Source organism: Aquila chrysaetos, chromosome 3 (assembly GCF_900496995.4).
Source record: "Aquila chrysaetos chrysaetos chromosome 3, bAquChr1.4, whole genome shotgun sequence".
Classification (NCBI taxonomy): domain Eukaryota; kingdom Metazoa; phylum Chordata; class Aves; order Accipitriformes; family Accipitridae; genus Aquila; species Aquila chrysaetos.
In genome coordinates, this window is record NC_044006.1 from 29,728,192 (window position 1) to 29,741,676 (window position 13,485).

A 13,485-nucleotide genomic window follows, 5' to 3' on the forward strand; every position below is an offset into this window, starting at 1 on the left:
TTACAGGATACTTTTACTTCCCTTGGGGGCATAATGTCCTTACCTCTATACTCATGTCTCCCCTTGCAGAACAGTTGCAGACTACGCACAGCTCACCTGGGTGCTCTTATGTAACAGATCTACTCATGCAACAACGTAATTGTAGGCAAAAACATGTAAAGACGGAAGTTCTAGACTAAATGGTAGGTCAAACCCATCACAGAGACAATCAGAATATTATTTTGTAACATGCCACACATATATAAAATCAAAACCACTGCATATACAAAAGCAGCTAATAATGCTGATAATTTGTATCTACCATCCCACATAGCTCCTTAGAAATAAATGTTGCAACAAAAACTGGATTACATGAATGACATCTAGTGGACATACCCTTCCATAACAATCAGTATTTTCCTACCAAAACTGTCATGAGCATCACATAGTAAAAGCAAGCACCTGAACATCAGTTAAACAATGGTAAGAATTTTCCTGGGGTTTTTATTTATTCATTTTTCTATCTTCATAAAGTTAATATCATCTTGTGGACATGCCTTAATCTCTCCTATGCCCCAAGAGTGAATAATTTTTTACCATAAATCACCAAATCCTCAAACTCTTAAGAAAATACAGCTTTAAAAGATTGTGAATACTGCCAAAGTCCCTACTCATTTCAGTCATTTAAAGTAATTCTCTGTGTTTCATTCCCCATTACTGACCAGTAAGAGCTGTTTTGTCCTGCTTGTACAATACCTTGCACAAGGGATTGTGGTGTTTTATTAGGGTTTCTAGCTATGATGGCAATACAAATCACTATTTATATATGCAGGATGATTATGTCAGAAGTCATTGAGCAATACTGCTGCACACAGATTTCTGAGTTCTCTTTCTGACTGTTCAAAAACATGTTTCAGCTTTTGAGTGGCTGCACTGTATAGTTATACAATGACTATGAAACATATCTTCAGAAAAGGAAAAGCAAAGTTTATTCTTCTGCCGATAAGCAGATTAGAGGAAAGCAGTGATCCAGTTGCAGCCAACTTCTCCTCTACAAGCCCACAGATCCTACTTCTCTCACTTTCCAACCAGCTACAATTTGAAGAGCTATCTACTGATCAGGGCTCTGTTATGCTGCCCTTCCTAAGATTTACAATTTAACATGGATATACAGATCTGTAATGTTCAGTTACCCTGCAACATGTCTGGAGGCTAACGATGCTGCTGTAAATAATACAAACTAGATCCCTCACCCCAGCAATAGATGAATATGGAAGAAACAATTAACAGCATACATAAAAGACAAATACAACCACTAAATGACACTGAACATCAGTTAACCTGTGTTCTTATCCTAGTTTCATTAGAGTTCTTCTCATGTGACCACAGACAAGTGACAGACTAATAATCTTAATGTACTCCCAGTTTAAATGAGCGTAAATACATATATAAATTCAAAAACATATATAAGTACATATATAAGAACGTTTTATGATGGACACAAAATAGTCTGTGACATTTCCCAGGAGGAGATTAAAAATGAGACAGGTCTCAATTATCAGCTATCATTCCTTAACAATAGTTGTGATTATCCATATCTATTTTGCAAATTCAAAGTATAAGACACATAAAATATCTTGCAGGCATTGCATAAAGTAGGAGGGTGCAGGAGGATTTCCTTCAGGAAAAAAAGTATCAGGTTTTAAATTAAAAATGCATTTCATTTCCATCAGAAAAGGTCCTTTGTACAGGTAAGAAGCTGTCTATTCTATGTGAATGTAAGGTCAGCTTCTTTAAAGTGTTGTCTCTGTGACAGGATAGGATATATAGGAATGAAGTTATAACTACATCTTGCATTATACACCAAGCACGTATCTAAAACTGCCTAAGGCAAACCTACTGATTTGGTTTCCAGACACCTGCTCTGCCCAGGAGAGAGGTTTGACAACTCACTGAAGGATGATCACCAGAAAGGTATCAATATAATGTTGCCAGGTTTGAATAACTAGAATTCATTCCTCATAAACGGGCAGCTTTCTACACTGGTTCCCACAGATGATTAATTACTCTACCTTTTCATTGACTAAAATGGCAAGGAAACGGAATCCCTACTCCAGCACTACTTACCAAGCAGACCACCAACTGTGGTCACTTATAATCACAATAACACCAAAACATTTGTGCAGTCAGTAGTTAATCTAGTCATACCACAGTAAGCCACTTCCAAAGAATTTAGTAAGGAAATCTACTGATAGAAACAAAAAGAAAGGAAGAAAAAAAGTCCTGCAAATGATATCCTTATTTTCTTGTTTTATAGAATCCAGGATGACACAGGCCTTTCTGGCTTCTCATTCCTGTGCCTTGTAAGATAAGGACAGAAAGGAAGCAGCTAGTTAAAAAGCCAAACCTGTAGGTAAGTAGTTCAAGTAGATACACTAGGCCACTAAGTATCTGGGAGATTGGGTATTCATCATATGAGTCAAGACATGTGCCTTGAGGATGGCCAAACTGTTCTTTGGAAACTGAAACTGTACAGTGTGAGAGAGCACACTTTTCTGCACAAAGTTTCTATTCAGTTGATCTGTGAATACATTTAATTTTCATGTCAAATGGGCAATACTTTCAGCAGTGAGATTTCACTGCTCAGAACAACAATATAGGACAATGGGCCCCCACGGCAGTCTAAATAGTCCAGGTGAGTATTATGGAGATAAGTGTCCTGGGTTCAGCTGGGATAGAGTTAATTCTCACAAGAAGCTGGGAGGGGGCACATCCAGGACAGCTGACCCAAATTAGCCAAGGGGATATTCAATACCACATGATGTCATGCTCAGTATATAACTGGGGAGCAGGCTGGGGGTGGGAGGAATAGCAGCTTGGGAACAAGCTAAGCATCAGGTTCCAGGTGGTGAGCAACTGCATTGTGCATCACTCACTTTATATATTCTTTTATTAGTATTACTGTTATTATTTCTTCTCTCCTTGTGTTGTCCCAGTAAACTGTCCTTATCTCAACCCATGGGGTTCTACCTTTTTTTTTTTTCTTCCAGTTGTCCTCCCCACTTGGGGAGGAGTGAGCAAGCAGCCACATGGTGCTTTGCTGCCAGCTGGGGTTAAACTACAGCAATGAGGTTCACAAAGTAAGAAGGGTCATCTTGCATTTCCTGAGTCTAGAACTCCCCCAGAAAAATCTGTATTTTATTTCTTGCCTGTGCATAAGTTCCATCCTCTCCTAGATTGAGCCATTACAGAGCAGAAATATTTTCTTCCATAACACCCATTTTGGACTTATTTAAGGAGGAGAGATTCATGCACAAAACAAAACTTTGCAAACAATCCAAGTTCTATCCTTTGTTGATTTTGATTCCAAGACACATTAACTGCAGAATTATCCCAATAAAACCACATAAAGAGATAAGAGAAAATGACTACACCTCACCATTCTTGTGTGGAATAAGCAGTCGGCAATTTCTGAATGATTGACAGTATTCTGTTGCCCTCTCTAATAACAAAAACAAACAAACAAAAAAAAAGTTAAAAGTTCTCTGAGATTCTCCAGAGCTGAGTTAGGAAAAGTTGGTGCACACTGTGCCTTTGTGTGAAAAGCATCTCTGCAAGATAAATCAGGTAAATCAGGTAAGTAACAATTTATTGCATTTCTCTGTTCCTGTGACAAGTGACATGAGTGGAATTTTCTTTGTAAAACTGGACAGAATGAAATTCCACAAGCAAGAAGTATGAAATGCAGATGCTAAAAATAATGCAGAGATATTTATACCTATGACTATACTCATCTTCCTACTACCTCACACCTCTCACTTCCTTGTGAGCTTATATTTTGGTTTTCATAACACATTTCAACCGCAAGGCCTTTGACTCAGAGACAGTTTCCTCATATGGAGGAAATTTTATGCCTAGTACAACAAGAAGTTGATGCTTAAAGAATCTAAGTGATGCTCTAATATAAAAAACATTAATGTTGGGTCTGATGATTTATGATAATGCACAGGTCAGTCAACAGAAAAAATAATTGGTTAAAATAATAAATTTCCTGTCTTGTGGTTTCAACTTCTGCGCAGAATAGTTATGCCCTTTGTGTATTCTGAAAATATATTGAAGTATACTTGAGAAGACCCTGTGAGTCTTAGGATCGAATCTGGAACAGAAATAATATCATATTCATTGTGGGGGAAGATATCTGTAAGAACTTGGTTTCTCAGTTTTTAAAGAGACTTTCATCTTTATGGCCTGAGAGAAAACAGCCCTATACCTTTTGCTGAATGTTTGCCTCTGAAAATGCTGTCCAGTTGTCCAGGTGTTTGATGGCAGGGTAATAAGCTGCCACAGGAAACATCCTGTAAACACGCAGGTTACAATAGACTCTCTCAGGAGAATGAATATCCATTCCGAGTGGGCCAATTGGAAGATGAAAAAGTGAATATCTAGATCTCACACATGGTACAGGCAAGACAGCTACATTGCTCAAACCACAAGAATGAGGGAAGACCTTATCACCCCAAACAAAAGACAGTAATACAACTTTACTTTTCAGCAAATTACATAAACCAGATGCTTTTAAGCCCCTGATTTCCTCTGGATAATCATGGAGCAGCTGTAGCTAAACAAGGTGTCTCATTATAGAAACTTGTTTAAAAAAATTGCACTAAATAAATTTAAGATATAGCCCAGAACTCAAGGTTTGTATTTTAACACTTGAAACCAAGCAAATTGGGATCTGATTACATGTAATATCACAGGACCAACCTATTCAAACTACATCACTCTGATTAAAAACCATATACACTCAAAGTAGATAATTTCTCAAGAAGTGTTTAGCACTCAAAAATCTATTTCTGATTTTGGTTGATTAGAATCTAGAATACTTCATCTTTGTGGCACTTTGCAAAGTTCACCTCCATTGAAAACCTATGGCAAACCTTTACAGGAACGCTGAAAGACACTGTACACTCAAAAGAAGTTCAAATCCTTTCCTTTGGGTTCTGGTGATGAGCACACAGAACTGAAAACTCAGACATTTCAGATGATCATGCCACAAAGTCAGCAGATTATCAGCAAATGAGAAAAACCTTAAAAGACTATGAAAGTCTTTGCACATGAAACTTTATGTCTTTTTATTAAGAGCTTGCTGCTCAGACCAGAAAAAGATTTTCAAAGGTGCTACACGTCTTGGTAGTTTCAGGAAAGAGAAAACCCACCTGCCCATTAATGCTCAATTTTTATGTTTTTAAATACAAGGAAACGAAAAGTCAACCTAGAGAACACATTCAGGGACAAATTATGCTGCTAGTTTTTCAGTCAAGAAGCAACAGGGAATTCAGTGAAGTTAGAGATATACTCAAAGTTAAACGTGGCCTTGTAAATAGAAAAAAATTGAGCCATTTGCAAAGATATTCTGAAGAAAATTATTCAATTGAAGCTCAACGAAATAAAAACTACAATAGCATTCAGTATACACTACTGAATGTGCTAAACAGTGCTAGAACACTTACTGTAATAATTGTAAGTAAAAAAAGTACTATTTATGCACATAATTAAGATGCTTTCAACATATTTTTATCAAATTAAGTACTCTAGCATGACTCTGATCATATTCTGTCACACACAAAGGTGACAGATTTATTTAGATTTTGCCTTTTTAATATATATAAAAGGAGATCTCATGTTTACCCAATCTTCCATGATTTAACATAGTCTGGTGCTTTTTAGCGGATTGGAGGCTCTGTATCACTTCAAAGCTATAATTTACTACCTGTGTGAAAACTCAAAATACAGCAAATGAAAACAAAATAAAGTTGAAGACAAAAAAAAAAAAAAACCAACAACAGTTTGCTACCACATATTTGTTCTGAAATACATAGAAATTCAATTTTCTGAAATACGATTTTTATTATTTGAACAAATTATAGTTCACTTGCACACAATATCTTAAAACAAAAGAAAAATAATTTGTAAAAGTTAGCACTGTGATAGTCACAGTTTAGTAAGCAAAAGACAGTATATGCAATAACTAGGATGAGGGATGAAAGTCAGGTTTCATAGTTCTGTTCTAAAGTATATTACAAATGAGCTATGGAAGCAACTATAAAAGCAGTACAATAGCAACAGTGAGGGTTAATTCAAGTTTCTGAAGAGCTTTGCAGTCTAAGTATAGCTTATGTTAGTAAAGCAAAAAATAAACTCTAGAAAGCATAATATACTTATGGTTACAATCAGAATTACAACCATGCTAGCTGATGGAATGTTAACAGATGAGCCATAAACACACACACAACTCCACCCATAGTAAATCCACCCTAATTACTGGTTTATGAACAAGAAAATTCAGATTAAAATTGTTTATAATACTGAGGCAACATTTCTAATATCTACTACAGAAACAGCATACAGAAACACAGGAACCATAGTTTAGATAAGTTATTTACATATTGACTAATCTAGATTAAACCGGAAGATAGCTAAAACAATCTCCTCGAATTTTGTATATCTAGAGAGCTGTCTATGAAGAAAGAAACAAAGGATACTCAATGTACGCTTTTCTTTTCATTTTGACTGTGGAAAAACAAAGGCAAAAGGACATAAAAGAATGCAAGTTTCAGTTATTCAGCCAAATGCAATATGGAGAAGATAAAATGTTTTGTTTAGGTTTTTGGTTTTGCATATACAAACTCAGACACTTCAGATCTGGTTTACACTTTCAATATGCCAAAGTTCAAAAAGGGTTGCACCAAAGGTCACATTCACAGAAACACAGCAGAATGTAACTACTTGTATAGTGGATGCCTGGTTACATGGAGTCATGCAGAGCTGGTTCTAGAAAATATGGCCATACTGCTATACCATGCCAACCAGACAGTACCATAGCCATAGCTGTGCTGCACTACACCTGAGACAAGAATACTGCAGGACCAAACTCATCCTTGCAGAAAGAGCCACAACATCTCCCCATCTGAGATAATGTGCAATCTGTTCTAGCTAATTCATAAGACAACAGTTGACTATGCAGTGGTATGTACTGGAAAAAGTCTCCTAGCTTAAGTAGATGTAGCTCTTACAGAAACAACTTATTTTAGTTTTAGACCTGAGGAGGCCTGGCTGTGACACTACCCAGTCATAGTGTTCTGTGTAATGATGGAAGATTTTTGCTTCTATGGCCACAAGCAGCAAATCTTTTAATGTTATGATCACCACCATCTTCACCACTGGGAAGAAGACAACACATCAAGCTTCCCTCACTTTCTCTAAAGAGAAAAGACACGGTAGAGAAACTGAGTGGTGTTTAGGTGCAGTTCTCCCAGAAAAATGCTGGAAACTGTTGGTCTCAGGATTTAAAGGACTCCAGCCAGAAATTAAGAAATCCAGGCTCTGCCTAGCTAGTTGCAAACATGACTATTTGATCAGAAGTGCCAAAAACTATGAAATAAAGAATGGACTTTTTTAACTTAAATATATGTCCAAGTCTCCATAAGTTAGCATGACTTCCATCAAGAACACAAAGTAATCAGCTAGAAAAGAACAAAATTTTTGTTGTTTACTGGAAGAGTTTCCCATACTAGCCTGAAGATAGATAAAACTTGCAGTAATTTTTTTTTTTTTCTGTGCTTCTTTATATGATGAAGGTCATGTTATTTTAAGGAATTCAACCCTTCAGTAGATGTAACAGACTATGAATGCCACTGGGGAGGATCTGAGGTCTGGTTAATTCCTTTTGCCAACCTGTTGTCTTCACTGAGCCACACTGATTTGTAGCAAAATCAATAGAAAATGACAAATATGTAGAATTCCCAGATCTTCATGGTCATTCAGATTGTTCTTGTAGACTCACAAGATAAAAATACCAAAATATCAGAGGCAAAAGTTTTTTCAGTTTATAACTGGAAGTCAGGTAACCCTTAAAAAAAAAAAAAAAAAAAAAGGTTTCTCTGTCCAGTGAAAACCAATCAAGTCATCATGCTAGCTTTAAAGTCATCCAGTTTCAGCAAACACCTTTGACCTATTTCAGTGTTCTGTTACTAATCTACTGCTGATGAAGAAATATGCAAAATGCAGAAATGACAATGAACAACAGAACCTTGTCCTACCTAGACACAGACACATTACAGACTACAGCAGGTCATGGGAAAAGTCAGTCAGTTCTCAATCTCATAATACACAAAATGATGAATCCAAGAGCAAAAAAACCTAATGCTTTCTGCTTACCTGATATGGAACAATACTCCCATGAGCAGTACCCCAGCGTTTTGCTTCAATTTTGCAATTAAGGTAATTAGCTGCTACATGAGTGAGACATGCTACCTGGAAATGGAAAAAAAGTAAAGTATTCAGGAAACCTGAAACTTCATTGACAACTTCTCTGAGATTTCTGTCTATTTATACATGCTTCAGATATGTAAGTTAAAATAATTTATGTCACAAAAGTATCCTTTATATATTACATATTATGTACACTTTTTTAATATGAAAAAATTCAGGCTACGTCTGTACCATGGAAGTGCTTGTAAAAAAAAAAAAAAGAATATGTGTCCTATAACACTAGAAATCCTAGACAAATCTAGCATTAAACTACCCTAAGAGATAAGATAGTATTACCTAAATATTTTGCAGCAAAGAAAAAAAACCAGCATCTCGTCCAAAGTCTAGTGGGAAGCATGATAGATTTGTGGGATAGAACTCACCATTTCCTGAACCTCAATCCCATACTTAAATCACAATGACTTTTTCTCAGTTCCAAGATTATCTTTCTGTTTTCTCCTATGCTTCTCATTTTACATGTCCATGGAAAATAGTTCTGAATTCTTCAGCTCCCCACATGCTCTGTAATATTAATTAAGTAGTAGGCCTTGATAAATTATCTGCCATTAGAAGATAAGGACAGATTTATCAAGTTATTAGTCAGACAAAACTGGAAAAAGATTAATTTTGTGAAAAATATGGCATGTTAATTTAGTAACCATAATTTGAGGGGATAAATACATACGTTGTAAGCACAAATATATCTTAGGAAAAAGAAGTGAACATTTATGATGCAGTAATGCATGAAAATTGGTGGTTCTGTTATAATCAATGGCAGATTCTTTATTCTTATTTCTTTGAGAGAATGCAGTGTGTGACAACTTGCATGCAAGGCTATCACTACCTCACCAGACACAATATATTTGTTTTACGCTGTTAACTAGTTGTGCCAGCAAGTGCAATTGCTTGCCTAAAACAATAGGCCATGTGACCATTTTTTTCCCAAAATATTCTTTTCTTCATATCTCCCCCTAGATGGAAGAAATTTGCTATAACGATCCAAGTGTTTACACCATTCTGTGCCTACTAACGAGTCTAATCTATATCAAAACATGTAGTACTTAATTCAGAGTCCACTATTCACATTCCAATATGTGAATTATATCAGAATTTCTAGAAAAAGAATGCCAATTCATTTTCTTCTTCTTTCTCCATGTATGCTGAAAAGGCAATGTGAATGTATCACTCCCATATTCAAAGCAAATATTTAACTGTAAATCATGGATACAGCGATCTAGTCCAGCAGAAAACCCAGGAAAATATACAGCAAATAAGAATTTAACTGCTGTCAAAAACTATACCCATACATACCAACTACAAATACAATGCCTTATTCCTGAGTACTGCTGGAAAACACTTTGTAGATGGATTTCAGCTGCAGCTTATTATATAGTCCAGTGTCAGTGTCACTTCATTCAGCTAAAATGTTGAACAATGTCTAGTCTATCGTTCAGTCCCCAGGAAAATCTCAGCAATTAAGGAAATGCATCTGGGAGTACATAGAAAGGACTTGTTCTTCCGGTTTGCAACTTTCCTCAGCAACACAGAATGAAACACACAGTTATTACAGAGAGAGTTTAATGAGTCACAAAAGTGTGTCATTTAGTAATAACGTATAGCTAGACCCATCGTTCCTGTCATTTTTCAATTTGGGGTCACCCCATAGTGATATTTTTTCCTACCACAGCAAATGGCTATGCAATGATGATGAAATATTAATCGTTAGATATTCTTCTCTATTTGTGGGCAACACTACACAACCACTGTATTCCACAAAAATTTCACTGACAGGTGAGATGCATCCACTACAACAGACTTTTATTTTTAAACACACGAGAATGCCCTCTGTGATACATGCATTTAACTTTTCACACTTCTGAAAGGAAACCAAACTTAACTCTGGGAAGAACATAGTGAATTAAAACCTAGTGAAACAGAAACCCTAAAATATTGATACTGAATATAATGAAGCCAAAATTTCACTCCATTTATTTGTTTGTATCCTATGCTATAGAAATAGAGCTATGAGTTTCATAAACACAATTCTTCACAAGAAGTTTCACAAGAAAACTATCCTTAAAAAAAAAAAAAAAAAAAATCTTTTTAACACAGTGTTGCAAATTGCCTCAGCTTTCTCGATGAGATGAATATAATTCTTTCAATGGTGGAAAACACATACATCTAGATTTCTCCAAAGCACTTGTTCACATTAAAACATGAAAAAAAGAATTAAAACATAATACTCACTAGATGTTGGAATTGCTCCACTAAAGCTTCTGCTCAAAGACTTGTTTCAGTAGCAATAGACAGCAAACGCCGGGGAAGTCAGAAGCTTAGTAAAGACAGCGATTTTGGAACTAGAAGTTGCTTAGACTATATCAACGCCTCAGTTCAACATGATACTTAGTCTGAGGAATAATTCCATTTCAGTCAATGTACTGATCACTTGCTTGAATACATATGCCTATGTATCCTGCTGAAACTGGTTTACTTATTATTGTTTTTTCAATAAATCATGAAGGAAAAAGGCTTTTGTTTCCCTTTGACTTCCTTCTCCAAATTGGTACCTTGTTCATAGTCAAGTCAGCCAGCCGAAAAGAATTAGTAGTAGTAGTAGTAGTAGTATCATCATCGTACAAATAAATGTATTGACCACATAAAAGCAAATATTTCAGTGCTTTGTGTTTTATGTATAAACACACTTAGTTGAGTGAACTCTGTGGCCTTTCACCCCTTTCATAATAACTCTCTGATGAATTCAGCAGACTTAAAAGCCCATTCTGTTTCTACTGTCCCATGAAACCATTATAGACAGTCCCAGGACTACCGTGTCTTTCCCTTTCCTCTCTTCCTGGCTCAGTTCATTCTCTCTGGTCTCTCCAAAGATTTACTCTCACTAAAAAGACACTATCCAAAAAAAGCCTTTCAGCATATACATTTGATGTCCTTAATAAAGAACACAAAGAATTTATCTACCTATACCTTACAGTTGTTAAGCAAACTGCTGAATTATAAGCATAAAAAAAGATATCCCAACTGAATATTTCTACAGACATTATATCCCCTAGAAAAAAAATGTTATTAACACAATAAGTCTATTTCTCCAAATTCCCCTGTAATTCAAGACTCAGTTAGGACCTCACTGCTAGACACACTTCTTGCAGTAGGAATATCTATAGTACAATCAATCTCTCAAAATGAATTTTGGGTATATCTGTATTACATATTCAGTTAAGTATTTTTAAAACTATATTTAAAACTGCTGTCCTTAAACCTTATAGACCCATTTTTTTTCTCCTTTAATTAAGAACTAATCCTTAAAAGTAACCTTTGGACTTGTAATATTAAAGCAGATGTAATACTATGATACAGACAGACATCTCTGTATTCATTTACTTGCAGACACAGATCTATACACTGTAAATACATATTATCAAATATCTACAGATAAGTGTTTCTTTTTTTCACATCAATAAAGGGAACACACACTTCAACATTCCTTTCCAATATTACTGTTGACAGCCAAATCACACATTTGCATTACATACTTACTTAAATCAGAACAAAAACAGAGCTGCATTAAGGTCTGAAAAGTTATGCTCAGCTTATGATGGAATCAGACAGATGGGAAACAAGATATTAAAAGCCACAAGGTGAGCAGACAAAGAAAAGAGACAGAATTTCAAAAGATTTTTTTCAAGATAGCACATCAAACATAATTTATTGCAATGAGTTCACAGAGTCAATCAATCATTTACATGCAAGTTCAGCAAGTGTATATGAATAACAAAAGACAAAAGGTAACTGGAAAGAGGAGAAAATAACATTTTAATTATAGTCTTTACTTTCTTCTCCCTCCAATTTTGTGTCTGCTTTCCTGCCACTTATCTTAACAAGGCTTTGACTGTTAGCCAAGTTAATTTATTTTCTTTCTCATTCTGTTTACTTTTCCTTAAAGTAGGTATGTAGACTGTCTTTTAGGAACTTTGAGACACAGCCATTTTACAGCAGCACAGATCACTTATTTAACACTATACTACTGAACTAGTAACCCAAATACTAATTTATAACTTTGTAGAAAAAATCATCATACAAAAATTTCAGTGCCTTCTGTTGTGCAAAGGCTAATCATTTTCCACTTATGCCTTTTCCATACTTCTGGTGACATGGAAAAAAAGATCTTTACATGAGAAAAATTTGAACATAAGACCATAATCCTCACCTGCTGTACACTAACAAATCGCTCTGAAAATCACTGATCCTATGCTGGTATTTACCTAATGACTGATTTCACTGTTTTACATGTTTTGCCCTTTCCATGCTCCAACTAATAGTTTGACGCTAATAAATCAACATTCAAGTTTGATTAATTTTGCTTTTGCAGTTACCGCCCCCGTCACCCTTCTCATTTGTATACTTGTATTGAAGCTGCTTCCATGGACAAGTGCATGGGGTGACCCTTGGCTCTTGCTTCTTCAGTGTTTTTTTAATAAAAAATAAAAATAAAAAAAAAAACCACATCAAAACCAAAAACCTCTATCTCTATCAAGAAAACCCCACTCTTCCAGTTGAAGTCTAATTACGTTTAGCCACAAGGCTTAATGAGAGTAGAATAAGTTCTTACTAGTCTGCAATCACCTCACTGCTGCCATAGACAGTGCACACATGTTTTATGTTACACCCTAAGCGTTGACCCAACTGGTTCAGGACACTGCACCATGCCACAACGAATGGTGCTGTTCTACCACTTTTTAAGCAGGCAACTGTGTTTCAGACTCCTGCAAGAATGAAGTGGGCAGCAGGAGTTACAGCCTTGCACAGAGACAAGAAAGCTGCCACGATTCAAGGCAGCCCATTCTACAGCAGGAAGCCACAGCCTTCTCAGGAGCCATCAACGAACATCACCTTATGTCTGGGCACGTAAGGGCCTCCCATCTAACCTGGAGTTGAAAGCTCTGCAGGAGCTAACAGTCAACTCGAGAGTGCCACACACCCATAGGCTGGGCAGACATCCCCACCTGCAAGTACACAACAAAGCCACTGCCCACAAGAACAAGATTTTACAAATTCTTCAGTAGTGTCCCCACATCTGTGCAAGGCAGCAGGTCTGACCTTCTCCTGAATTCACAACTGTTGTCCCATAATCCCTCTCCACTAGTAGTTTTTTTCCCTTCCCCTTCAAGAGCCAGCAGTACT

At 36.1% G+C, this 13,485-nt stretch overlaps 1 protein-coding gene across 2 annotated transcripts in view; it reads right to left on the minus strand.

Moving 5' to 3' along the window:
* Positions 1-13,485, minus strand: part of SUGCT (succinyl-CoA:glutarate-CoA transferase) — a 339,554-nt gene that overhangs the window by 261,322 nt on the left and 64,747 nt on the right. For both annotated transcript variants that reach the window (XM_041122640.1, XM_030009379.2), the window contains one exon: positions 8,197-8,292. In XM_041122640.1, the coding sequence (XP_040978574.1) occupies positions 8,197-8,292 (96 nt within the window). The remainder of the gene's footprint in view (positions 1-8,196; positions 8,293-13,485) is intronic.